This window comes from Solanum verrucosum, unplaced genomic scaffold (genome assembly GCF_900185275.1).
Source record: "Solanum verrucosum unplaced genomic scaffold, falcon-dt-bn FXZP01000061.1, whole genome shotgun sequence".
NCBI lineage: Eukaryota > Viridiplantae > Streptophyta > Magnoliopsida > Solanales > Solanaceae > Solanum > Solanum verrucosum.
In genome coordinates this window covers 1-25,754 of record NW_026020483.1, presented here as the reverse complement: position 1 = coordinate 25,754, position 25,754 = coordinate 1, and the positions used below count along the sequence as shown (strand labels likewise).

Sequence of the window (25,754 nt, the reverse complement as noted above, 5' to 3'; positions counted from 1 at the left end):
AACATAATTTTGAAAATAATATTTATTACTCTATTTCTTCTAATTTATGTGGCAGATGTAGAATTTCAAATATTAACCCTTTTTTATATGTCCCTTTAATATATTAAGTTGTTAAGTATTGTATTTTATAGTACATTTTGAACCTAATTTTTTAATAACATATGTTATTTGCCATGTCCCAATTTATGTGGCATTAATTGATAGATTTGTTGGAGTTGAGAGATTTATTTTGTTAGTTATTGTAATTTATAATTTGTTTTTTCATCAATTTCGTCGACTATTTTTTTTTATTAATTATTGTGATTTATTGTTTCTTTTTCGTCAATTTCAAACAATATATGTTTATTATATAATCCATTTTATGTGGTACCAATAGAATCTAGAGAGTCAATTAAATTTTTTATATAAGTTTTAAATAATTAAGCTATTAATTATTGTAATGTATAGTATTACTTATATTATTTTTAAATATATTTAAATATTATATCTTAGGTTTTTTATCTTAATTTATATGGCATTGATAGAATTTAAAGTGTGAAATAATTGTTAATTATTGTAATAGATAATATGGAGTATTTAAGTCATTTATAGTATAGTAATTAATATATAATATGTAGTATTTAAGTGGAAGGTGGTGGGGCCCACTTAAATAGTTTGATAAATATATTGGATATTAGTAGTGATTTATAGTATAGTAATTAATAATATATAATATGTAGTATTTAAGTGGAAGGAGGTGGGGCCCACTTATATATTTTATATAGTAAGTATTGGACATTTGTAATGATTTTATTGGAACAATGGTAGTAAATCCTAGACTCTTCTAATATATAGTAATAAAGTTGGATATGTAAATGATGATGTGACATTTCTTAGAAACTAAGATTACTATTTATCTAATTTCTCCAATTTTTGAGTTCTTTTGTCATACTAAATACAATATGTTTTATTATAATTACATTCAATATAGTAAACAATATGTTCTAGGAATTAAAACAAAATTATCATTTCAGAAAATAAATGTTAAATTATAATTTTATTATGATTAAGGAAAGATAAAGATATTATTTGAATATCCCATAACCACATTCAATACATTAGAAATTAATTGGATATAACTGTAAATGGAAAATGAATCACCATTTAAGGAAAATAAATGTTTGCAATACCATAATAATTAAGGAGAGAGTAAGATATTATTTTAATATCCTAATTCGGAACTTTTAATCTACTACTCAATTAAAAAGAAAATGCATTTAATAACATTAAAAAGTTATTAGTTTATATTTTTTCTCATTGTACTAATTCAATTCAATCAAACTTAATTTTAAAGATAAAATAACAGCTTCATTTTAATTGTTATCAATATATTTCAAAAAATTATCGTGAAAAGGCTTTTGTTGCACCTTATTTTAATTTTCATATACTATTATTATTTTTTCTGTCATTTTTCAATGATTTTTTATTTCGGTTTAAAATTTAATGTTTATTCTTAAAACTCTGATGGTACAAATTAAGGTGGAGTAGAATATAATAAATGATGATTCTTCTACTAAATAAGAAGATATAATGAAATTGAAAGGGTGAAACTTTTTTTTTTTAAATGGATAGGAAATTCTATTTAGGTATCATTACGTCATTATTCAATATATTTTGAATATAAATTTCATTTGCTGATGCATTTGTTTAGTACTCCTTCTGTCCCTAATTACTTGTTCACTTTTCTTTTTATAGTTGTCTCTAATTACTTGTCCATTTTGACAAATCAAGAAAGAACATTTTTTTTAACCTATTATACCCTCAATTAAATGACTAATTACTTTGAAAATTGCAGAACTTTTCATCTACTTCATAATTAATAGGGGTAAAATGATAAACTCACTATGTCATTAATTGATTTCTTAATAAATGTGTCAATTTAAAAGTGGACAAGTAATTAGGGACAGAGGGAGTATTACAGTGTTATTTGACATTATGAGATATTTCTTAGACATTTAAGGAGAATGGTACACCGGAATATATATTATATATTAAAGGATCAACTTCATGCAATGGAAGAATTTGTTATTAGCAAATATATTTTAACTTATTTGATAAAAAATATATTCTTCCTCATTTAATAGACGTAAAATTTGTGAAGCTTTATTTTTTTCACAATCTTCATATTATTAAAACAAATAAAAATATTACGATTAAACAACAGAGTAAATATAAAATTAATCAAAAATATTTAATTTAAATGATCGCGCGAAGTGCGGCCAAGTTCTCTAATTTAAAACAAAAAAGTAAAATTTAAATGGGTCTACTATAGAATTTCTAGAAATCGAACTTGAAAAATTATGTTAAAAATGGAAAATAAAAAGTGAAATAAATTTAATTGAGAGTTATCCTTCATCTATCCCATTTTATGTGACACTTTTTATTTCTCGAGAATCAAATAGTTTAAGTTTGACCATAAATTTGCGTATGATATCTTCAATTTTTTTAAAAAAAATTGGAAAAATTAGATAAATAGTAATCTTAGCTTCTAAGAAATGTCACATCATTATTTGCATATCCAACTTTTATATATATAAAAGAGTTAAAAAAGAAAAAATAAGTGATTTAAGAAAATTATATAAATAACATTAATGATGAGATGAAGATTAAGAAAAAACGTCAAATAAATTAGTATACGCACAAATTAATATAAGGAAGACAAAAGAATTTTTTAAAATATATTTGTGGAAGCTCTTTCTAACAATTGCATATATATATATATATATTTCATTTTTAAAATATGATTCCCTCCGTTTCGATTTTAAAAAGATAATAACCTTTAAATTTTAATATTTTTGGTATAGCATATTTAAGATCACAAAATTAAAAAATATTTTAATATATTTGATATATACCACAAAATTTAAATGTACATATAAATTTTAATTTTAATTGATTTCCACCAAATATTATACTTGATATATAATTAGTAAGAGCTAAATGTAATTATAATTTATTTACTTTCATGTAAAAGAGATGTATCATTTCTGAACATATCCACTGGCTTAAGAGAAGAGTGAGACTCTAATTAATGGGGAGAGCGATTTTAAAAATTTAAATTTACAGAAAGAATAAATTAATTTGGAATTTCTTATGCAAATTATGTGGGTTATTAATATTTTGTATTGGTTGAGAGAGAGATTTTTTAAGTTCCTAATTATTGTAATTTATAGTTATTAGTTTGTTGTGATTTATAGTACTTTTTGCTCATCATTTTTAAATAATATATGTTATTCATGTTCTAATTCACGTGAATAATCATAAATATTTTCAGTTGTTAATTTATTGTGAATTCTAGGACTTTTGACGCCATTTTCAAATAATATAAGATACTTCTTTTATTTTAATTAGCCAACCAAATTTCCATATATGGTTTAAAAATATTTTCAGTTGCTAATTATTGTAATTTATAGTATTTCTTATGTAATTTTTAATAATACATTTTATTCTATTTATTTAAATTCATGTGACAATGATAGAATTTTAAGAATCAACTAAATTTTTTTAGAAAATTTAATTTCTTTCTACTATATTTTGTAGCTAAAATATAATAAATGAATTAATTAAATTTCAAAATGTTAAATTTTCAAGGAAGAAATAAAGTGGGAAAAAATAAAAAAGAAACTGTGAGGAACAAATAAAAGAAGGAAATGAGAATTGTTAATGGGCAATTGGATAACAAAAATTAAAGAAAAATAGAAAAATGTGAAATAGGCAGAAACAAGGGCCCACATTTTTCGGCTTGAGGTAAAGCCAAAGGAAAAGATGGGCGGACTTTTAAGCTGACCTACGTGGCGGTTTTTCATTGGACTTTTAAGTTGACCTACGTGGCGGTTTTTCATTGTTTTCGTCGGACTGAGGAACTCTCACTTATTTAGAATGACTATTTACGGAATTAGCCTTAATGTACAGGTGTAAGTTATTTATTGATTTGGTCGGACTGAGAAGCAAATAAGTAAGTAATTAAAGATGTAATACGTGTCTGCCAAAGAAAAGGCTGCATACACGTGGCTAGGCAAGAAAATAAAAGAAATAAAATGGGTCCAAAGTGAAGGTACAATTTATGTTACTTTTGGTACAATTTTGTGTTGCTTTGTTTGTCCTTTTGGTACAACTTGAACTGCTTTTGGTATCACTTCTTAAAGTTGTGTTAGTCCCAACCCAATAGTACAACTTGAACTGCTTTTGGTATCACTTCTAAATAAGAGTAATTAGCGTTTGTAAGTTAGAAAAATCTAATAAGACAAATTCAAGAGGGCTTTCAGGTTTGGGCCTTATTTGACCTACTTTTGGACAAATTTTCTACTGGGTTTTGCTTGATTTTGGGCTCGTAAGTGGGATGAGAATGGACATCCTTTCATGGCCTTTTTCTTTGTTTAAACTAATTCGTTTTAGCTTCTAATTTACTAGCTAGTATAATATACATGCCACAACCTCAAGGTGATACACTAGGTCTCATGAATCCCTTACCCAAGAGATCCTGAAGTAGAACACTGAGCTTCTTGAGATCTGCAGGAGCCTTTCGGTATGCGGAATGGAAATAGGCCGAGTACCCGACTCAAGCTCAATAGGAAAACCAATATTACGCTCTCGGGGTAGGCCAGGTAAGTATACAAATTAAGTACCTTAATTATCACTATATAGCAATAGTTTTTTTCGCCTAACTAGCAATAGTTCTTTTTCAAAGTTAGATTGTAATACTTTTTTTAAAAAAATGTAATATTAAAAAAAATGTATCATTAGTGCTCCACGATTTTCTGTTGTTCTTTTTTTTTCTCCAAATTTTTTACCTTTCACGATTTACTCAGATTGGTTATATATATTATCTCCTATCCATAAAAGGTTTCTTAACAAAAATAAAACTCTCTTTATACTCCTTCTGGTCGACTGTTCAATTATGGATATCAGCAATTATTCAATCCTAATTCAACATAAAGGACATTGGGACACATCAGGTATTATTGATAAATCCATATTTAATTGGTGTTTTTTTTATGTGATTTTCTAATTGTAATATCATGATCGTTATGGACTATACTATGTTGGCTATGATTTTCTGTGTTACAATCTAGAAAACAACGATAAAAATCACTTTTATAAAATTGAATTTTGGCTATAATGACTCGTTTAATTAATGGTATAAAATAGGTTGTTGTTGTTATTCACCAATTCCCTATTTTGTTTTTTTTTTTGGTATTTATTCTCTGGTTTGTTTTGTAGGGTTTCGAGATTTGGAATATAAAGCATATTTAATGATTATGTGTATTGGTAATTTATTTGGTGAAAGAGATCGTTTTTAATTAGTGTAAATGATGCACTTTCAGTTTGGTGTAATTCTAATTTTTTTGGTGTCATGCAGAGTGGATTATTTTAAACATAATGATGGTGTACGTATTGATTCTATTGTGGTAGATTATTTGGTTTAGAAAGAATATTTAATGAACACCAACATTCTTTAATATTTTTGGTATATTTTGCTGGTGTAATTTTTTTGGTATATGTATTGAAGTATTTGATATGGTATATTAACTTGTTATTGATCTGCCGGTTTGGTGTAATTTAGATTTTTTTGGTGTCATTCTAAGTGTTGTTTTAAAGTTTATTATACGATGTACATATTGATACTATTTTGGTAGATTATTTGGAAAATTGAAGTATAACTTGATAGTGTAATTGATGTATTTTGTGGCACATATATTGAATAATTGTTAGTTTTGGGTTATTCGTAAACCCCATATTTGAGGTAAGCATTATCATCTAAGTGAAAAATATTATTTAAACCAAATTGTTTAATTTGAATACATCGAAATCACCATTCTGTTTGACGAGATTGACTACGAATAAGGTTTGATCTAAAACAGGTCGGTATGTTAATTACGATATTGAAGGAGTGATATATGATGCAAACACCAAATACGAAGGCTTAATTACTACTATTTCTTTCCAATTGGGTGTGGACACGACAATCTCTCATTTAGAACTGAAATATGTCGTGAGTGGTCCATCTCCACCAATGAAGATTCATAACGATATGGGTGTCCAATCAGGCAGACCACCAAGTAACGATCGTAAAAAGGGATTCAACAAAGGAAAATTCAAAGAGGAGTAAAGTTACTTGTAGTAAATGTGGTACATCAGGGAATAACAAAAAGACTTGCCTCAGATTTGCTTATCAAAATTAACATTGATGTATTATTTTCAATTATTTTTGTTGATGTTTTCTTGCAAAAAAATCTGGATTTTTTAAGAATGTTAAATGCACTTTTATCCAACTTTGCTTATTGTTGATTAGTTTATTCGTATTATTGGTGATATAATTGTCATATCATTAGTATTCTCGTGTTTAGCACAGATGCTTACCTTCTCGTGTTTGGCATACAGTGTTGCATTCTACGTGAAAATATACAATACAACATGTTCAAAAAATTGGTGCTATAATATATGACTGAATGTTAGTGTTATATACAAACAAACCTACCACAGTGAATACAAACTACGATAAAAAAATACTTTAAAATGGTTGTTTGACACCACATGAAACACAACCTTGTGATGTATTCTTCAATTATTTAAATAAAAAAAAACTTAATTACGTAGTATTGGTGTGAAAAAGCAAGTACACAACTGGTATACTTGTGGTGAAATAAGCACAAATATTCGTAAAAGGAAGGGGGGGGGGGGGGGGGGGAGGGATATACCAACTTCAAACATTGAATATGAAAACAGAGGAGTTTAGTTTTGAAAGCAGAATTAACACACAATGTTAACGTAAAAAAATTGGTATAATATTGGAATAATACTAAAAAATGTTCATATAACGGTTGTATATAATGGCTAGCACGTACACAATTAGTGTACTTGTGGTGAAATAAGCACAAATATTGGTAAAAATGGGGGGTATATAGTGACTGAAATTCTGGTATTATACACCAACCTCAAACATTGAATATGAAAACAACTACTTAAAGTTAAAGATTTTGGTTTGGAACCATAATTAACACACATTGTTAACGAATGTATTGAATTAATGACAACACATTCGTTGTTTCCACACACGATTTTCCTGTCGTCTCTTAAATCTTCGTTTAAAGGAGATTGAGTGAACGCATTCAACTCAAAAGACGGTCTTGAACCTATAATCGATGGACTACCAAACACTATAACCGATTTATTAAGTCTAGGGCTTTTCCTCAGTGTCCATTCCATTGATCTCAAAATAAGCAATATAATATTGGAGATGAACCAAAGCAAACGTTAATAATGGTAAAAGGTATGGTGGAATTGGTGGTGAACCGTATGAAGGAATTGGTGGTGAACCGTATGAACAGAATGAAGTTCAATGGTTAAAAATATGAAGATGGAATGAAGGAAAGAGAAGGGTGAAAAAATTGATGGAGGGAAGAGAGAGGTGGGATTTTCTAGAATAAAATATGCAAAGGGAATAACTAAAAAGGAATTTGGTAACACAAAAAGTTTTACTTTTACATGGATTGTATAAACAAGGAATAAAATAAAATATGATATGGAAGGAAGCACAATTATAGTAAAGATGAGAGGATAAAATCAGTAATGTGTAGAGTTAGAACTGTAATTGGAGAGATAACAACAGACGCAATTTAATACCATAATAATAATCCTCATAAATTAGGCACATAACCCCAAAGGAGGAGAGATGAAAATCGAAATAAATAATTAATTAAAATCAAAAATTAATTAATATGCTGTGTTTGTAATTTAAAAACTACTTTTGTAAGAAAATAGAAGTGTGTAGATATATTGTTAATTAAAGTCTTAAGTAGTATACTTTTGTAATTTTCTCTTATTATTCTACATTTTATAGTTTAAGTTGTCTTAACTAAAATCTATATATTAAATAAAACAAGTTCATTGACTAAAGTGGAGCAAATTTTAGAAGGAAACAAAAAATTAATATGATCCATTTCACCCCTCTCTTCTTGAGTCGTGTAGTTGCGCTAAACAAATAGTTCCAATTCCGTAATTTTCTCTTTTTAGTTCTTCAATCTATTTTTCCTGCAGGTTATTCGTCAAAGTCTTGAGATTATAACTTTAGCTTGCTCAAGTATTTTTGGGTTAGTCCTTAAAAAGTAGCTACAACTTGTTGTATTCTGTAAATCAATAATTTCCTAATAAGAGACCTAAGTCCCAAAATTTAAACCATAAAATCCTACTTTAAACCCTAAAATGTTAACAATCAATTAATTTTAACTTACCCCAAAAAATTTGCTACTAAGGAACCCATAACCTCTGTAACAATTCAAACCCTTGTTTTATGCATTTGTTAATCAAATTGCATTTTCAACACGTGTATGAGTTTTTATAATCATTTTGGAATGACATAATACATAAATATGACCCTTAATTTGGTTTCAGCTGGCAACTATGACCTTTAACTTAGAGTATCCACAAGTAGGCACTTAAACTTGTATAAAATTGAACAAATAAACACATTTATCCTATATGGAATCCTACATGGCAATTTTGTGTCCTATGTGGCGTCTGACATATACTATGTCATGTAGGACATGTGTGTATATTTGTTCAATTTTATACAATTTTAAGGTTCTATTTGTACACTCCCAAAGTTGGAGAGTATAGTTGTCCGCTGAAGCCAAGTTAATGATCATATTTATGTATTATGCATTTTGAAATTGATTGAGATGGTTTGGGTTAAAAACTAAGGTTCTCTTAGGATTTCAACATCATTTTGTTTATGTCGAAAAATTGCAGCATGTGATTTAGTGGGTGTGTCGCATCAGGGATGTCCTTCGCACGGGCAGGGGGATGAGACTGAGTTGGTAGGTTTTGTTTGTACACCGCCCGCGCATGCCATAGTACAACGGTTAGATTTTGCAATAGAGTGATTTCAACCTAAACATAAATAACTAAGATAATAATTGAGATCTACAACACTCTATGATTCGTGAAATTTTAATCATACAAACATCTATCTATATCTATCTATATATAATAGGAGAAGTAAAAGTGTCACATGTCAGCACCATAAAATTCAACAACTTAAAAATTCAAAAAAAATTTTAAAATCTTTAAATATGTATCTAAAATTAATCAAAAAGAAAGAAAAAAATACCAATTAAATAGTTTATATTTAAACTAACTTTTACAACTCCTCCTTCTTTTTAACGTGAATAAAAGGCAAATTTTTAAATAATAATAATAATAATAATAATAATAATAATAATAATAATAATCTATCTATATATCTATCTATATATAATAAGAGAAGTAAAAGTGCCACGTGTCAGCACCATAAAATTCAACAATTTTAAAATTTTATAAATAATTTTAAAATCTTTAAATATGTATCTAAAATTAATCAAAAAGAAAGAAAAAAAATTAAATAATTTATATTTAAACTAACCTTTACAACTCCTCCTTCTTTATAACGTGAATAAAAGGCAATTTTTTAAATAACAATAATAATAATAACATAAATAATAATAATAATAATATATATAATGATGATGATGATGATAATAATAATAATAATCTATCTATATATAAAAGGAAAACAAAAAAATGGCACGTGTCAACACCACAAATTTTCGGTATTTTAAGTAATTAATAATCAATAATTAAATAAATAAATATATACACATGTCAATAATTAGAATTAGAATGACACATGTCAGCACCACAAAAACAAGATTTTTCAATAATTAAAAAATATTAATTACATGTAATAGGATTAAATAATAAAATCAACTATTTTTAATTACCTTAAATTCGAAATTAAAATATTAAATTTATTTATTAAAGAATTACTTAAAATTAACGTTATATAATCAATTTATAATTTTCAAAATTTATCTTCTATCTATATATAATAGGATAAGTAAAAAGTTCCATGTGTCAGCTCCACAATATTTTTCAATATTTTTACAATTAAAATTAATTATTTGCAATTATGTTAAATAATAAAATACAATTCAAAAGGAAAAACATAAATTTAAAGTAGTTTTAAAAGTAAAGCAGTTTTTAAAAAAAGTATACGTGTATATTTTTAGAAAAAGTACAAATATTTTTTCTTTTTAAAATAAAACTGAAACGGTAATATTAAAAAATAAAATTATATATTTGTTTTACAGAAACTGAATGTTCATAGGTTACAACTTCAAGAGTCCTAATTTCTCTCTATTACTTCACAATTTAAAACGCCATTTTCCAAAATAAAAAAAACCATTATTTCATATGCGATCAAGTTTACTAATCATCTAAGTAACATTAAGTATTTCAAGTTCTTCTTGATTTGTTTATTCTTTTCAATTTATATATGTGTTATAGTGTAGGTTGTTTGTATGTCAATGTCGACTAAAATGTTTATCAGCCTAATATTATAGATATATATTGGTGTATTTCACAATTCATCTTCTATTTGATAGATCTGTTGAAGAATTACCATGGCCTGTGAAGAAATGCTCTCAATGATGCGTTAATTATAGATTGGTATAACTGAAAAGGAGAAAAACATTTTTATTTCAAGTTCTTCTTGATTTGTTTATTTTTTCAATTTATTTATGCTTTATAGCGTATTTTATTTGTATGTCAATGTCAATTAAAAGATTTATCAGCCTAATAATTATAGGTATCTCTTGGTGGATTTCATGATTCTTCTTATATTTGATAGGTATGTTGAAGAATCTCCATGACCTGTGAGGAAATGCTCTCAATGATGCGTGAAGTATAGATTGGTATACCAAAAAAAGAAAAACAATTTTACTACGAAAACAAAAATGGTAGTGTTTTTGTGTAATTTCTCACTATCTTTCCCTTTATTCATGGAAGGTAGGACCCTTTATTCGTGGAAGGTAGAAGAGCAAAACCAAAGAGGCTCAAATACGAGCACCATTGAAAAATCATTTTTCCTTATTTTCTCTTTATTTGGGAGTTCAATGAATTTTTGAAATATTTTTATTGATTTAAACATTCATGCTCAATTAGGTTCATGTTTAAAATGCATTTTTTTTTGCTGCCTTCATCGGCTAATTGAGGTGAAAATTTTGTGATGGCTATCTTCTTAGTTTTAACAAATGCTTAACTTTAGTCTGACATTAAGAGAAAAAATTTCTATGCCATATTATTTTAATAGGAGATGATTATGGCATCATGAAATGTAGCATATCATGAATTTGGGAATTTATCTCTCTTAACTTGGATAAAAAAGATGTGCAATTGTGCATTATAAGTCGTTCTGCGTCATATTGTTGACTATCCTTTTTAATAGATGCACAAGAATTTTAATTCAAGTTGTCATACAACTCACCTTTGTGATAGAACTCATACATTATTAGCTTTTTATAATCTTTTTTATTTTCACTTTCTTTTATAATTTGTATACTTATTTTTACAAAGATCATTGTGTAAATTACAATTTAAATTAAATAGTTAGTTTTAAAACTTTCCATTGCATTTCTACTTAGTACAAACTCTAAAAATTAATTAACAAAAAAAGTGATTAAATAAATAAATTAGAAATATGTGGTGGGGGAGATGGTGTAGTCTTAATTTGAATTCAATAATAATATATATATCATTTGAGAGTTCTTTTCTAAATAATTAAAAATTAAATATTTGAATGATATTTTTTAAAATTAAAAATTAAAAATAATAATTATATTATATATTTAAATAAAAAGGAGAATATAAATAGGCAGTTTTAAAACTTCCCATTACATTCTCACTTAAACACAAACTCTAAAATACGATTAAGTAAAAATTAGTAAACTAAACCAATTATATCACGAATTGTATTTCTTTTAGCATAATAAAATACTAACAAAAATTCAACAATTTTAAAATTCAAAAAATAATTTAATATTCTTTGTATCTTAAATTAACCAAAAATAAAATAAAAAATAGTAACCAACTAAAAAATTCTTTTAAAAATAAATATTACAAAATTATATTTTGCAAAAAAAAAAAGACATATGTAATTACAGTTAATTAGAGAGTACGTTATACTATTCCTTTATCAAATTTTCCAGAAGAAAAAAATATAAAGTAGATTAGATAATAAAAATAAATAACCCATTTTAAAACATTAGTTGATGAAGTAATAGTTATATACACTGAATGACTTTTTTATGTGATTTGAGTGAGGGATTTTGTTTAGTTTAATTTTAAATTAATAATTTTATACGGCTATGGCATCATATGATGTAATGTATAATTACATTTTATTTCTCCGTTATTTTAGTCTATTATGAAGTTCCATTATCTTCTTTAGAAAATTCATATATATTTTAATATAGTTCAAATTAAAATTTAAAATATTTAATAAACACATTGAGAAAATCGATCTTATATAGTGTTTGTACTAACTAAGATTAATTTTACCTTTAAATCATTTTTCTATTATAAATAGCAAAGAATATTTCGAATAAAACATATGTTAAATGTATGTACATGTCAATTGATCTTATCATAGTAAATATTTCATGTGAAAAGTTAGAATTAGTTAATTGTTAACATAGAAAAAATTTCAAAGGACATAAGAAGAACGAAGAACAAACATGTAAAAATATTTGAAGTATTTGATGTTTGATCAAGATAAAATAATCATAAATTAATATTATTCTTAGAAAAATTTCAACACAATATATTATAAAATTAAAAGTGTATCTGATATAATTATAGAAATTATATTTAAATATTATAAAATTAAATTGCACGCTAATAACATTAATTTATTGTGCTTAAATAAATAAGCTAATGATTTCTATTATTACTCCGTCATCCCATATTAGTTAATCATTTTCTTTTTTAACACGCATAGTAAGAAATCATAAAAAGAAGATAAGTCTATTAATTCACCTCTTAAAAAAAATTCTTGGGAAGTTTACAAATAAATGTGAACACTTTCAAATAGAACTATTTGCAAAGGTAGTATACAAAAAAATTAATTAATTCTTTCTTGATTTAGTAAATGGGCAACTAATATAGAACAACTATTTTTAGTAAGACGATCAACTAATATGGAACGGAGGACATATTATTTAAATATATCACTTAGTGAATAATAATTTTTATTAATTATTTTTAATTATAAAATTATTATATTTTAAATGTGCGTGTAACGTGCGGGTACGTATAGATTGAATGAGTAAATTGCCCCAACTTCCTAATTGAGCTATTTGGGGATGACTAAGTAATGGAACTCTAAATGAAAGTCTTAAGCATTGATTTGGACTCGTGAATTAATGGGTAATCGAATTTTATAATTAATTGGACTTTTATTTAGGATTGACTGAAATTATCGAAATAGGCTTGATTGGTATAATTGGAATATTTAATCAATATTTTGCATAGATTGAGTCCATAGAAAATTATATTGGATGTGATAATTAGAGGTTAGGAAACTTGTAGATGTCGAGGTATGTGAGACATTTAACATTCAAAGCTATTATTGTATTTGCTTTTATGCATTGATTTTTTGTGACTTTCATTGTGGGGTATAACAAGGGGCAGCCCAGTGATCTTACTAAGTCCTTGTAGCTTACCAAAAGGGTCTGCCTTTACAGATTTTTTATGTTATGTTCCCTGCTCTACTCCTTGAAGAGAGTCTTTCACCTTTGAATAAGAATTTGTGGGAAATCATGTTGGAAGCACCAATCCTAAATAGGTCCTGCAATGCTCAATACAGATTTAGTTGAAGCTCTACTGTGAACTCCAGACACTGGGTGTAAAACTTAAAAAAAAAAATTGTGGGTTCCCTTTGGGGGAAACCTCAACCAGCCGTTTTAATTAGAACTCTCATAACACTACAAAGAAGTTCAATCATCAAACTTTTACATATATTTCAATCATGTATTCATTGATCTACGTCCTTCTCACCAACAAGTTTCAATTTGAAATTATTCAGATACTTTTGGAGCGCTCTCTTCTTAATTCCGTCAACTCCCGAACCATCAGCCCAGGCCATGCAACTGAAAAGTCTTCTTAACTTGAGAAATTATTAGTGAAACTTGTCTACCCTGTGCAGCACGGCAAGTTCTACCTTACAGAATTTATGACAATACTGAAACAACTATTACTACTTTTTTCAACAGCAATGGTGCTTGCTCACACCACAACTATTGCATCTACTTGACAGCAACACAAATAACATATAGTTTTATCCTCCAAGGCATGGGAAGACAGAAAGAGATTGTTTAGTTTTTTGTTTCTGTTAAAAGATTTGAAACATCTCGCATGATTTCACCCACTTTAGGGACTGCTAGGTTTTACACCTTTGGTGCAGCAATGACACAAGTCACAACTATTAAGTGATGGGTAATTATAAAGGCTGACCCCTTAAACAGAGCATGCAACATAACATAGAGAGTAAATGCAACAGAATCCTACATTAGAAATCTCAAATTTGTCAATTGGTGACACTAGTAATTACTTTCAGAGCCTTACTGTATAGTAACAGAACACCTTTACCAATCAAAAAAAAGAAATTGTCAATTGGTGGTTCTTGACTAGGAGCATCCTCTCCAATTAAAGAAAGAAAAAACAGACAAACGTGCATCCAATTGTAAGATGCAAGTACATGTTCATCTTTATTCTGAATTTTACCCACCAGAAATGCCCATATGGCATAGTTCATACAGAAAGGTGGTCTAGGAGTAGTTGCTGCTATAGAATTTTTTCAGGAAATTGGATGCATCCCGATCTTTGCCTGAGACGTCCTGCACAAGACCTTGGTTACCTACAACATATTGCCCAACAATGTGGTGCCTCTGCTTTGACTGGTTCACAATGTTCATCAACTCTTCCATGCCCTTGAACAGCAGCATGTCGATTACCTGTATAAAGATGAGAATATCTTCTACATTAGACGTGGTTATTGATTCGCGGAGGGTTTTGGATTGCCATTTACTCTCACGTACTGCTCAGGCAAAAGGGTAATCCTCTTTAAATAATTTTTTCTTTGATAACCGAGAAATCCGTCTGTGACCCGCCCTTTGGACCAATCACAGCTTTCTAAACTCGGTGGATAATGGGCCCGCCCCCTCTACCCTTCTCCACTTAAATACCAGGCTTCGCTTTGCATGTTGTGGGGCTTGAACCTGCGACCTAAGCCACAAATCCTCCACCTTTTGCCACTTGAGCTTGGTCTTGTGGGCTAATCCTCTTTAAATATTCTGGGAGATTCTTCAATCATCTGTTGGTTGGTTGGGACATTTAATAAACCTTTCTTTCTTAAAACCTATCTCATTCCATCCTATACTTAAAGCCATTTTTGGGATTATAATAACCAATCTTTCCATTCTGTGGAGCAAGAGAATACTCATATATCTGTCGTGCTCATTAACTTTCCCGGAACAGAAGACTTCTGATAGTTTCTCCTAAGTTTTCCACCTCCTGATCATCTTCTTCCCGTCTTTAGAAGCTTCCTTGAGGATACTGCAGGTCCATATCATAACCATAACACTCATGGTTGATCTTCTCATCATGTTACGACTTCTCTCGACCCATTTCTACCAAATATTATTGCTTTCAACTATCCATCGGGTAATCTCAAAAGATTTAAACCCTGCATTGAAATAAATTTTGTTTTCCTTCATTGGATGAGATGACTGATCGGAAAAAAAAAGAGAAGACAGGTTGATAATACCACAGAAGGTGATAGCATAAGGAAAGGATGTTTCAGGCTGAAGATGGGAAAGAGGGTTCTCCCCTCCTAGAAAAGTAGGAGAGAGAAGTCTTGGGGAATGTGCCTGGGAGAAAAGTTATTTTGTCTTCAACAATACATCTTTTGTCGACTCTTTTCAAGTGCAGAAGATTTTTTAGTTCAAAAAGTGCATGTAGACTCTTCAACCAAAAAAAATGGAACTCTTTTTGGAAAAAACCTTTTAAACACTTCCACCAAAAACTTCTTCAATTGTTTAGAGAACTTCTTTTATCCAAATGCCTCTGAATTTTAAGAAAAAAATCTCTAACCTGGGAAAAAGAGAACCTTTCGAAATAAATCCATGACAGATTGTTTGGTTGAGAAACAGTTCTTGCAAAACATTGAAAAGTTTTCTGCAAAAACTCTTCTTTAAATTTTTGAACCAAACGCTGCCTTAATATTTGATTCTTCTCGTCCCCTAGGAAGAATAGATTCTCTATCCTTGGTTGAGAATGATCATTATATAACATTGCCTGCTATTTTGCTTGTATCCATTTCCCAAAGAGACGATAAAATACTAAAATCAAGAGATACAATACAATCATAAAGCAAGAATGAACCAAGCCCTGGGAGGTAAGTAATAATAAAAGTGTTGTTGATTAGAAGATAACACTCAGAATGGCATCACGACGATGCACAAAGAGTAGCCGGAACTTGTCTATTGGCTTATTAACAAGGCCTAAATCTAAACAACAAAATAGCCTAAGCTTATTTTGTAGGCTAGCAATTACTTTTGCTAAATATGAATCATTTTTCTACTGAGTAAATGTTTTCTTACTACTGGCAGGGGGCATTGGAAGGCATCCAATAGGTTGGCAGCAGGAGATTGGATGGGCCGTTACTTAAGCTAAGGGACAAAAGGTCGAAGCAGAAGTCAATAGGTTGGTATTGGGGGCATGTGTTTATCATACATGGTAAGAAAGGAACCAAAGAGAATTCCAAGGAAAGAGGAGCACAAAGCAGCAGGTCAGTCGAAAGATCGAGCAGGAAGTTCAAAGCAGAGGAGTCCAATGTGCAAAACTAGCAAGACAGCTAACAAGTTGAATTATTATCCTAGTTGAGTGAGGCTGTAATAAGATGTAGTAGATGAGAGGTTAAATAGGCAGTTTTGATTAACTTTTTCTAAAGCCTTTTGTTATTTGGCTCTTGGGTTTTTGCACATGTACAAATTTTACCCTATTCACATATAGTTACCCCCAAAAAACAAGTTTTCTTACAAGTAAGAACAGCCGTAGACACATATCAATGTAAGGCGGCCAATTTTACTGTTTCCAGACCTTAAACCAGTCCCTAATCCACAGTTTTTCAGTTCTAACATCAGTCCAAGCCCATATATGACCTTGGTCTTTCATAAGTAGCTGTAAATAACTAAATCTCATGATATTAAATAATAATATTATTTTCACAAGTTTAAGTATTTCTACAATCAGTATCTCCAAGAACTAACTAATTTAGATGTCATCAGCCATCTAAACAAATTTATTCAAGAACACTGTAAATCTAATCTCTCTTCAAGAAAGATGTTAAGAGGAATGTCCATTTCAATTGTATCACAACGGTGGAATTTTAAAAGTCCAGCACAAAATCTATCTTCTAGCACCTATTCCTAAATCCTCTTCCCTCCCCGTTGTTCCCCTTTCTCTCCATGAATCAGCAAAAATCAACATCAAAATAGCCAGTAAAATCCTACAGAGTGGGGTCTGGCGAGGGTAGAGTGTACCTTACCACTGCCTCGTGGAGGTAGAGATGCTGTTTCCGAAAGGTCATAGCTTTCTCACAAATTGTAAATGTTAACAATATGCCACAGTAAATTAGAAGTAAACTGAAAAACTTTTGTACTCCGATTCAATTTCTTCCTTGTCTTTCTCTTTCCAGAACAGAAATAATATCGGACAATCTAATCAAATCAACATCTGTTCCACCATATTTTCCAATCAGATTATAAAAAGAAAGCATTCAATTTTGAATACACCAATTCACAACAAACAAGATTTTTTTCTAATTGAATCGAATATCGCCTAATTCCACAGCATAGTAGATTTCAAATCCGAAAAGGAACAGGTTATATTTCAGATTGATACCTTAGGGTTAGTAACATTGGCATTCTTGCGAACTTCGGCGGCGGCGGCATAACGGAGTTGGGATGGTGAAACAACATCGTGCAAGTTGTAGATTTCCATTACATGAGGGATGGATCTACAGCACATACGGAAGAATTCAAAGGTCCGAGTGCGAGCTTCTTCCAAACTGGCGGAGTTTGGTGGCACCTTAAGACTCTTCAGTATTTGGGACATTCTTGATTTCTTTCTGCCTTCACTGAACAAGTAAAAAATGGCAAAATTATATTGAGGTAAAGGCTTGAGAAGCAAAAGGGTATTATAGTTTTGTTATAATTTCGGAAACCTCCCTTTTATGTTTTGCCTTAGAACATTTACTTCTCTTTTAGTTTTAGATATTATATTGACATCCCTTATTTTGAAATTTTTATAACCAAACTTATTTTAATGACAAATTTTTTCCAATATTTCATAGTTGCCCTTTCTGGGCATTATATTGAAAACTAAATTGTGGGCGAAATTCTACTCATCAAAAATTAACTTTATACTTGATATATTCACTTACACGATGTCATAAGTGCACAACTTGATAATTGCTACTCCTTAAATATATCAAATTTTAAATGTGATCTTTTTAGTTATATGGGAAATGTTTAAAAACAGAAAATTATTCAGAATTATTTTATTTATAAATATAATACAGTTTAGTATCAAAAAAAATAAAGGGGAAAAGGACAAATATACCTCCGAATTATCGTAAATGGTATGCAGATACCCTTCGTCATACTTTTGGGACATTGGTGCCCCTGCCATCCAAAAACTAGATCATATATATCATTTATACTAACGGACATACACGTGTCATACTCTTATCCGCCGATTAAATATCAAATCGACGGATAAGATTGCGCCATGTGTCCCTATTTAGTCTTCCGTTAGAGTGAAAGGGATATATGCTTTAGTTTTTAGACGGCAGGGGCATCAATGTCTCAATAGTATGACGGGGGTATCTGCATACCATTTATGACAGTTCGGGGGTATATTTGTCTTTTTTCCCAAAAATAAAATACTAGACATCCATGTAGAAAAAAATTAGTATATATATATTATTTTTTATTTTTTAAAATTATTATTATTATTATTATTATTTATTTATAATTATTATTTTATTATTATTTATTTATTTATTATTTTATTAACTTAAAAGTATGAACTCCTAACTTGAATGTTAAATTACTATAATATCCCTAACTTAGGTAGTGACTTTTTCGATAAGTTGTGACTTTTTTCACAGGGTTATGATTTTTAGATGAATTGTGACTTTTTCAAAGGGTTGTGACTTCTCGGAAAGCCTTTTTTGATAAGTTGTGACTTTTCCGATAAGTTGTAACTTTTTTCAAAGCGTTGTCAGTTTCGATGAGTTGTGACTTTTCCAAAGAGTGGTGACTAATTCAATAAGTTGTGACTTTTCCAAAGAGTTGTGACTTCTCGAAAAGTTCATGACTTTTCGGATAAGACACAAAAAACACTTGTTCATGCTACCCTTTGTTGACTACAAAGAGAGGGGTTTCCTCTCAATTTTCAACCACAATTTTTTTAATCTTCTAATCTTCTTCTTCTTGCATTTTAAAAAAATTATATAATTTATTTTTATTGAGCGAGGCTAGGTCATGCGTGTTGCATGTTATTACCTTATATACGATTCGGTCGAGAGTAGTACTAGGATGGGATTACCTTGAAATTCGATCGAGTAATTTCGACAAAAAAGAGAGATTCAACACGAGGACTTTCCAGGGGGTACCTAACATAGTACTACTCTCGCCCAAGCACACTTAACTTCGGAGTTCTGATGGGATTTGGTGTGTTAGTGCTGGTATAATCACATCCATCATTCATAACACTCTAAATTATACTAAACACCTTTTTCCTCCCAACGCCCTAGTCTCCCCCCCACTAACTTAACCTACACGCATCGACGCATGACGCCACCCGTCTGCCCATCCTCAACGCCCCACCACATGTCCTAACGACATCTCAATCCGAATATCGTTTTTGAAAAAAAAAATATTTTTTCAATTACACGACTGAATATCAACAAAAAAGAGAGATGAAACACGAGGACTTCTCAGGGGGTCACCCATCCTAGTACTGCTCTCGCCCAAGCACGCTTAACTTTGGAGTTCTAATGGGATCCGGTGCGTTAGGGTTGGTATGATCGCATCCATCATTCATAGCACTCTAAATTCTATTAAACACATCCATCCTCCTAACACCCTAGCCTGCCTCCCACCGCCCTAGCCTCCACTCACCGACGCATGACACCGCCCGTCACGCCGATCCTCAACTCCCCCATTACCTATCCTAACAACGTCTCAATCCGAATGTCGTTTCTGCAAAAAAAAAGTTTTTCAATTACATGACCAAATTTCGACAAAAAGGACGAATTCAACACGAGGACTTCCAATGGGGTCACACATCCTAGTACTATTCTCGCCCAATCAAGCTTAACTTCAGAGTTTTCATGGAATCCGGTGCGTTAGTGACGGTATGATCACATCCATCATTCATAACACTCTAAATTCTATTAAAAACCTCTTTCCTCCCAACGCCCTAGCTTGCCCCCCACCGACCTAGCCTCCACGTACCGACGCATGACTCCGCCTGTCACGCCCATCCTCAACGCTCCCATAACCTGTCCTAACGACGTCTCAATTCGAATATATTTTCTGCAAAAAAAAAAAATATATATATATATATATATATATTTTCAATTACACGACAGAATTTCGACAAAAAAGAGGGATGCAACACGAGGACATTCCAGGGGGTCACCCATCCTAGTACTACTCTCTCCCAGGCATGCTTAACTTCGAAGTTTTGATGGGATCCAGTGCGTTAGTGTTGGTATGATCGCATCCATCATTCATAGCACTATAAATTCTATTACACACCTCCTTCCTCCAACACCCTAGCTTGCACCCACCGACCTAGCCTCCACGCACAGATGCATGACGCTGCCCGTCACCCCATCCTCAACGCCCCATCACATGTCCTAACGTAGTCGTTCCTGCAAAAATAAATAATAATATATTTTCAATTACACGACCAAATTTCGACAAAAGGGAGGGATGCAACCACGAGGACTTCCCAGGGGGTCACCTATCCTAGTATTACTCTCGCCCAAGCACGCTTAACTTCGGAGTTCTGATGGGATCCGGTGCGTTAGTGCTGGTATGATCGCATCCATCATTCATAGCACTCTAAATTCTATTAAACACCTCCTTCCTCCCAATGCCATAGCCTGCCCCCAACCGACCTAGCCTCCACGCGCACCGACGCATAACGCCGCACGTCACGCCCATCCTCAACGCCCCCATCACCTGTCCTAACGACGTCATTCCTGCAAAAAATAAATAATAATATTTTTTCAATTACACGACATAATTTCGACAAAAAAGGGCTGCAACACGACGACTTCCCAGGGTGTCACCATCCTAGTACTACTCTCGCCCAAGCACGCTTAGCTTCTGGAGTTTTGATGGGATCCGGTGCTTAGTGCTGGTATGATCGCATCCATCATTCATAGCACTCTAAATTCTATTAAACGCCTCCTTCCTCCCAACGCCCTAGCCTGCCCCCCACCGACCTAGCCTCCACGCGCACCGACGCATGACGCCCCCGTCACGCCCATCCTCAACGCCCCCATCACCTGTCCTAACGACGTCGTTCCTGCAAAAAATAAATAATAATATTTTTTCAATTACACGACCAAATTTCGACAAAAAGGAGGGATGCAACACGAGGACTTCCCAGGGGGTCACCCATCCTAGTACTACTCTCGCCCAAGCACGCTTAACTTCGGAGTTCTGATGGGATCCGGTGCGTTAGTGCTGGTATGATCGCATCCATCATTCATAGCACTCTAAATTCTATTAAACACCTCCTTCCCCCAACGCCCTAGCCTGCCCCCACCGACCTAGCCTCCACGCGCACCGACGCATGACGCCGCCCGTCACGCCCATTCTCAACGCCCCCATCACCTGTCCTAACGACTCGTTCCTGCAAAAAATAAATAATAATATTTTTTCAATACACGACCAAATTTCGACAAAAAGGAGGGATGCAACACGAGGACTTCCCAGGGGGTCACCCATCCTAGTACTACTCTCGCCCAAGCACGCTTAACTTCGGAGTTCTGATGGGATCCGGTGCGTTAGTGCTGGTATGATCGCATCCATCTTCATAGCACTCTAAATTCTATTAAACACCTCCTTCCTCCCAACCCTAGCCTGCCCCCACCGACCTAGCCTCCACGCCACCGACGCATGACGCCGCCCGTCACGCCCATCCTCAACGCCCCATCACCTGTCCTAACGACGTCGTTCCTGCAAAAAAAAATAATAATATTTTTTCAATTACACGACCAAATTTCGACAAAAAGGAGGGATGCAACACAGGACTTCCCAGGGGGTCACCCATCCTAGTACTACTCTCGCCAAGCACGCTTAACTTCGGAGTTCTGATGGGATCCGGTGCGTTAGTGCTGGTATGATCGCATCCATCATTCATAGCACTCTAAATTCTATTAACACCTCCTTCCTCCCAACGCCCTAGCCTGCCCCCACGACCTAGCCTCCACGCGCACCGACGCATGACGCCGCCCGTCACGCCCATCCTCAACGCCCCCATCACCTGTCCTAACGACGTCGTTCCTGCAAAAAATAAATAATAATATTTTTTCAATTACACGACCAAATTTCGACAAAAAGGAGGGATGCAACACGAGGACTTCCCAGGGGGTCACCCATCCTAGTACTACTCTCGCCCAAGCACGCTTAACTTCGGAGTTCTGATGGGATCCGGTGCGTTAGTGCTGGTATGATCGCATCCATCATTCATAGCACTCTAAATTCTATTAAACACCTCCTTCCTCCCAACGCCCTAGCCTGCCCCCCACCGACCTAGCCTCCACGCGCACCGACGCATGACGCCGCCCGTCACGCCCATCCTCAACGCCCCCATCACCTGTCCTAACGACGTCGTTCATGCAAAAAACAAATAATAATATTTTTTCAATTACACGACCAAATTTCGACAAAAAGAGGGATGCAACACGAGGACTTCCCAGGGGTCACCCATCCTAGTACTACTCTCGCCCAAGCACGCTTAACTTCGGAGTTCTGATGGGATCCGGGCGTTAGTGCTGGTATGATCGCATCCATCATTCATAGCACTCTAAATTCTATTAAACACCTCCTTCCTCCCAACGCCCTAGCCTGCCCCCACCGACCTAGCCTCCACGCGCACCGACGCATGACGCGCCCGTCACGCCCATCCTCAACGCCCCCATCACCTGTCCTAACGACGTCGTTCCTGCAAAAAATAAATAATAATATTTTTTCAATTACACGACCAAATTTCGACAAAAAGGAGGATGCAACACGAGGACTTCCCAGGGGTCACCCATCCTAGTACTACTCTCGCCCAAGCACGCTTAACTTCGGAGTTCTGATGGGATCCGGTGCGTTAGTGCTGGTATGATCGCATCCATCATTCATAGCACTCTAAATTCTATTAAACACCTCCTTCCTCCCAACGCCCTAGCCTGCCCCCACCGACCTAGCCTCCACGCGCACCGACGCATGACGCCGCCCGTCACGCCCATCCTCAACGCCCCCATCACCTGTCCTAACGACGTCGTTCTGCAAAAAAAAATAATAATATTTTTTCAATTACACGACCAAATTTCGACAAAAAGGAGGGATGCAACACGAGGACTTCCCAGGGGGTCACCCATCCTAGTACTACTCTCGCCCAAGCACGCTTAACTTCGGAGTTCTGATGGGATCCGGTGCGTTAGTGCTGGTATGATCGCATCCATCATTCATAGCACTCTAAATTCTATTAAACACCTCCTTCCTCCCAACGCCCTAGCCTGCCCCCCACCGACCTAGCCTCCACGCGCACCGACGCATGACGCCGCCCGTCACGCCCATCCTCAACGCCCCCATCACCTGTCCTAACGACGTCGTTCTGCAAAAAAAAATAATAATATTTTTTCAATTACACGACCAAATTTCGACAAAAAGAGGGATGCAACACGAGGACTTCCCAGGGGGTCACCCATCCTAGTACTACTCTCGCCCAAGCACGCTTAACTTCGGAGTTCTGATGGGATCCGGTGCGTTAGTGCTGGTATGATCGCATCCATCATTCATAGCACTCTAAATTCTATTAAACACCTCCTTCCTCCCAACGCCCTAGCCTGCCCCCACCGACCTAGCCTCCACGCGCACCGACGCATGACGCCGCCCGTCACGCCCATCCTCAACGCCCCCATCACCTGTCCTAACGACGTCGTTCCTGCAAAAAAAAATAATAATATTTTTCAATTACACGACCAAATTTCGACAAAAAGGAGGGATGCAACACGAGGACTTCCCAGGGGGTCACCCATCCTAGTACTACTCTCGCCCAAGCACGCTTAACTTCGGAGTTCTGATGGGATCCGGTGCGTTAGTGCTGGTATGATCGCATCCATCATTCATAGCACTCTAAATTCTATTAAACACCTCCTTCCTCCCAACGCCCTAGCCTGCCCCCCACCGACCTAGCCTCCACGCGCACCGACGCATGACGCCGCCCGTCACGCCCATCCTCAACGCCCCCATCACCTGTCCTAACGACGTCGTTCCTGCAAAAAAAAATAATAATATTTTTTCAATTACACGACCAAATTTCGACAAAAAGGAGGGATGCAACACGAGGACTTCCCAGGGGGTCACCCATCCTAGTACTACTCTCGCCCAAGCACGCTTAACTTCGGAGTTCTGATGGGATCCGGTGCGTTAGTGCTGGTATGATCGCATCCATCATTCATAGCACTCTAAATTCTATTAAACACCTCCTTCCTCCCAACGCCCTAGCCTGCCCCCCACCGACCTAGCCTCCACGCGCACCGACGCATGACGCCGCCCGTCACGCCCATCCTCAACGCCCCCATCACCTGTCCTAACGACGTCGTTCCTGCAAAAAATAAATAATAATATTTTTTCAATTACACGACCAAATTTCGACAAAAAGGAGGATGCAACACGAGGACTTCCCAGGGGGTCACCCATCCTAGTACTACTCTCGCCCAAGCACGCTTAACTTCGGAGTTCTGATGGGATCCGGTGCGTTAGTGCTGGTATGATCGCATCCATCATTCATAGCACTCTAAATTCTATTAAACACCTCCTTCCTCCCAACGCCCTAGCCTGCCCCCCACCGACCTAGCCTCCACGCGCACCGACGCATGACGCCGCCCGTCACGCCCATCCTCAACGCCCCCATCACCTGTCCTAACGACGTCGTTCCTGCAAAAAAAAATAATAATATTTTTTCAATTACACGACCAAATTTCGACAAAAAGAGGGATGCAACACGAGGACTTCCCAGGGGTCACCCATCCTAGTACTACTCTCGCCCAAGCACGCTTAACTTCGGAGTTCTGATGGGATCCGGTGCGTTAGTGCTGGTATGATCGCATCCATCATTCATAGCACTCTAAATTCTATTAAACACCTCCTTCCTCCCAACGCCCTAGCCTGCCCCCCACCGACCTAGCCTCCACGCGCACCGACGCATGACGCCGCCCGTCACGCCCATCCTCAACGCCCCCATCACCTGTCCTAACGACGTCGTTCCTGCAAAAAATAAATAATAATATTTTTTCAATTACACGACCAAATTTCGACAAAAAGGAGGGATGCAACACGAGGACTTCCCAGGGGGTCACCCATCCTAGTACTACTCTCGCCCAAGCACGCTTAACTTCGGAGTTCTGATGGGATCCGTGCGTTAGTGCTGGTATGATCGCATCCATCATTCATAGCACTCTAAATTCTATTAACACCTCCTTCCTCCCAACGCCCTAGCCTTCCTGTCCCACCCGACCTAGCCTCCACGCCGGCACCGAC

At 34.1% G+C, this 25,754-nt stretch overlaps 1 protein-coding gene, 15 non-coding genes and 4 pseudogenes across 16 annotated transcripts; all 20 read right to left on the bottom strand.

The window, feature by feature from the left end:
• Positions 1 to 14,481: 14,481 nt before the first annotated feature.
• LOC125809518 (NADH dehydrogenase [ubiquinone] 1 alpha subcomplex subunit 6-like) lies at positions 14,482 to 18,081 on the bottom strand. Its single transcript, XM_049489135.1, has 2 exons — positions 17,818 to 18,081; positions 14,482 to 14,867 (listed from the first exon to the last, which is right to left on the bottom strand). Exons 1-2 carry the CDS (start codon positions 18,028 to 18,030, stop codon positions 14,682 to 14,684), a joined length of 399 nt encoding a protein of 132 aa, XP_049345092.1. The 5' UTR covers positions 18,031 to 18,081; the 3' UTR covers positions 14,482 to 14,681.
• Positions 18,082 to 19,562: 1,481 nt separating this feature from the next.
• LOC125809540 (5S ribosomal RNA) lies at positions 19,563 to 19,680 on the bottom strand (annotated as a pseudogene).
• Positions 19,681 to 19,897: 217 nt separating this feature from the next.
• LOC125809535 (5S ribosomal RNA) lies at positions 19,898 to 20,016 on the bottom strand. Its single transcript, XR_007441819.1, has one exon. It is a non-coding gene; the product is annotated as a 5S ribosomal RNA (ribosomal RNA).
• Positions 20,017 to 20,233: 217 nt separating this feature from the next.
• Positions 20,234 to 20,352, bottom strand: LOC125809539 (5S ribosomal RNA; annotated as a pseudogene).
• A 240-nt stretch (positions 20,353 to 20,592) lies between these two features.
• On the bottom strand, positions 20,593 to 20,711 carry LOC125809538 (5S ribosomal RNA; annotated as a pseudogene).
• A 207-nt stretch (positions 20,712 to 20,918) lies between these two features.
• Positions 20,919 to 21,038, bottom strand: LOC125809532 (5S ribosomal RNA). Its single transcript, XR_007441816.1, has one exon. It is a non-coding gene; the product is annotated as a 5S ribosomal RNA (ribosomal RNA).
• Positions 21,039 to 21,250: 212 nt separating this feature from the next.
• Positions 21,251 to 21,368, bottom strand: LOC125809537 (5S ribosomal RNA; annotated as a pseudogene).
• Positions 21,369 to 21,581: 213 nt separating this feature from the next.
• LOC125809526 (5S ribosomal RNA) lies at positions 21,582 to 21,700 on the bottom strand. The gene has a single exon (XR_007441811.1). It is a non-coding gene; the product is annotated as a 5S ribosomal RNA (ribosomal RNA).
• Positions 21,701 to 21,910: 210 nt separating this feature from the next.
• On the bottom strand, positions 21,911 to 22,029 carry LOC125809525 (5S ribosomal RNA). Its single transcript, XR_007441810.1, has one exon. It is a non-coding gene; the product is annotated as a 5S ribosomal RNA (ribosomal RNA).
• A 207-nt stretch (positions 22,030 to 22,236) lies between these two features.
• On the bottom strand, positions 22,237 to 22,353 carry LOC125809534 (5S ribosomal RNA). Its single transcript, XR_007441818.1, has one exon. It is a non-coding gene; the product is annotated as a 5S ribosomal RNA (ribosomal RNA).
• Positions 22,354 to 22,564: 211 nt separating this feature from the next.
• Positions 22,565 to 22,683, bottom strand: LOC125809544 (5S ribosomal RNA). Its single transcript, XR_007441823.1, has one exon. It is a non-coding gene; the product is annotated as a 5S ribosomal RNA (ribosomal RNA).
• Positions 22,684 to 22,896: 213 nt separating this feature from the next.
• LOC125809533 (5S ribosomal RNA) lies at positions 22,897 to 23,013 on the bottom strand. The gene has a single exon (XR_007441817.1). It is a non-coding gene; the product is annotated as a 5S ribosomal RNA (ribosomal RNA).
• A 211-nt stretch (positions 23,014 to 23,224) lies between these two features.
• On the bottom strand, positions 23,225 to 23,342 carry LOC125809529 (5S ribosomal RNA). The gene has a single exon (XR_007441814.1). It is a non-coding gene; the product is annotated as a 5S ribosomal RNA (ribosomal RNA).
• A 211-nt stretch (positions 23,343 to 23,553) lies between these two features.
• Positions 23,554 to 23,672, bottom strand: LOC125809543 (5S ribosomal RNA). The gene has a single exon (XR_007441822.1). It is a non-coding gene; the product is annotated as a 5S ribosomal RNA (ribosomal RNA).
• Positions 23,673 to 23,883: 211 nt separating this feature from the next.
• LOC125809541 (5S ribosomal RNA) lies at positions 23,884 to 24,002 on the bottom strand. Its single transcript, XR_007441821.1, has one exon. It is a non-coding gene; the product is annotated as a 5S ribosomal RNA (ribosomal RNA).
• Positions 24,003 to 24,213: 211 nt separating this feature from the next.
• Positions 24,214 to 24,332, bottom strand: LOC125809536 (5S ribosomal RNA). Its single transcript, XR_007441820.1, has one exon. It is a non-coding gene; the product is annotated as a 5S ribosomal RNA (ribosomal RNA).
• A 213-nt stretch (positions 24,333 to 24,545) lies between these two features.
• LOC125809524 (5S ribosomal RNA) lies at positions 24,546 to 24,664 on the bottom strand. The gene has a single exon (XR_007441809.1). It is a non-coding gene; the product is annotated as a 5S ribosomal RNA (ribosomal RNA).
• Positions 24,665 to 24,877: 213 nt separating this feature from the next.
• On the bottom strand, positions 24,878 to 24,996 carry LOC125809527 (5S ribosomal RNA). Its single transcript, XR_007441812.1, has one exon. It is a non-coding gene; the product is annotated as a 5S ribosomal RNA (ribosomal RNA).
• Positions 24,997 to 25,208: 212 nt separating this feature from the next.
• On the bottom strand, positions 25,209 to 25,326 carry LOC125809528 (5S ribosomal RNA). The gene has a single exon (XR_007441813.1). It is a non-coding gene; the product is annotated as a 5S ribosomal RNA (ribosomal RNA).
• Positions 25,327 to 25,540: 214 nt separating this feature from the next.
• LOC125809530 (5S ribosomal RNA) lies at positions 25,541 to 25,658 on the bottom strand. Its single transcript, XR_007441815.1, has one exon. It is a non-coding gene; the product is annotated as a 5S ribosomal RNA (ribosomal RNA).
• Positions 25,659 to 25,754: the final 96 nt, after the last annotated feature.

Excerpts from the sequence above, each read along its gene's own strand:
- LOC125809518 (XM_049489135.1), bottom strand. The coding sequence starts at position 18,030 with ATGTCCCAAATACTGAAGAGTCTTAAGGTGCCACCAAACTCCGCCAGT. Across the intron at positions 14,868-17,817 it reads CCAATGTTACTAACCCTAAG|GTAATCGACATGCTGCTGTT; the intron begins GTATCAATCTGA and ends ATCTTTATACAG.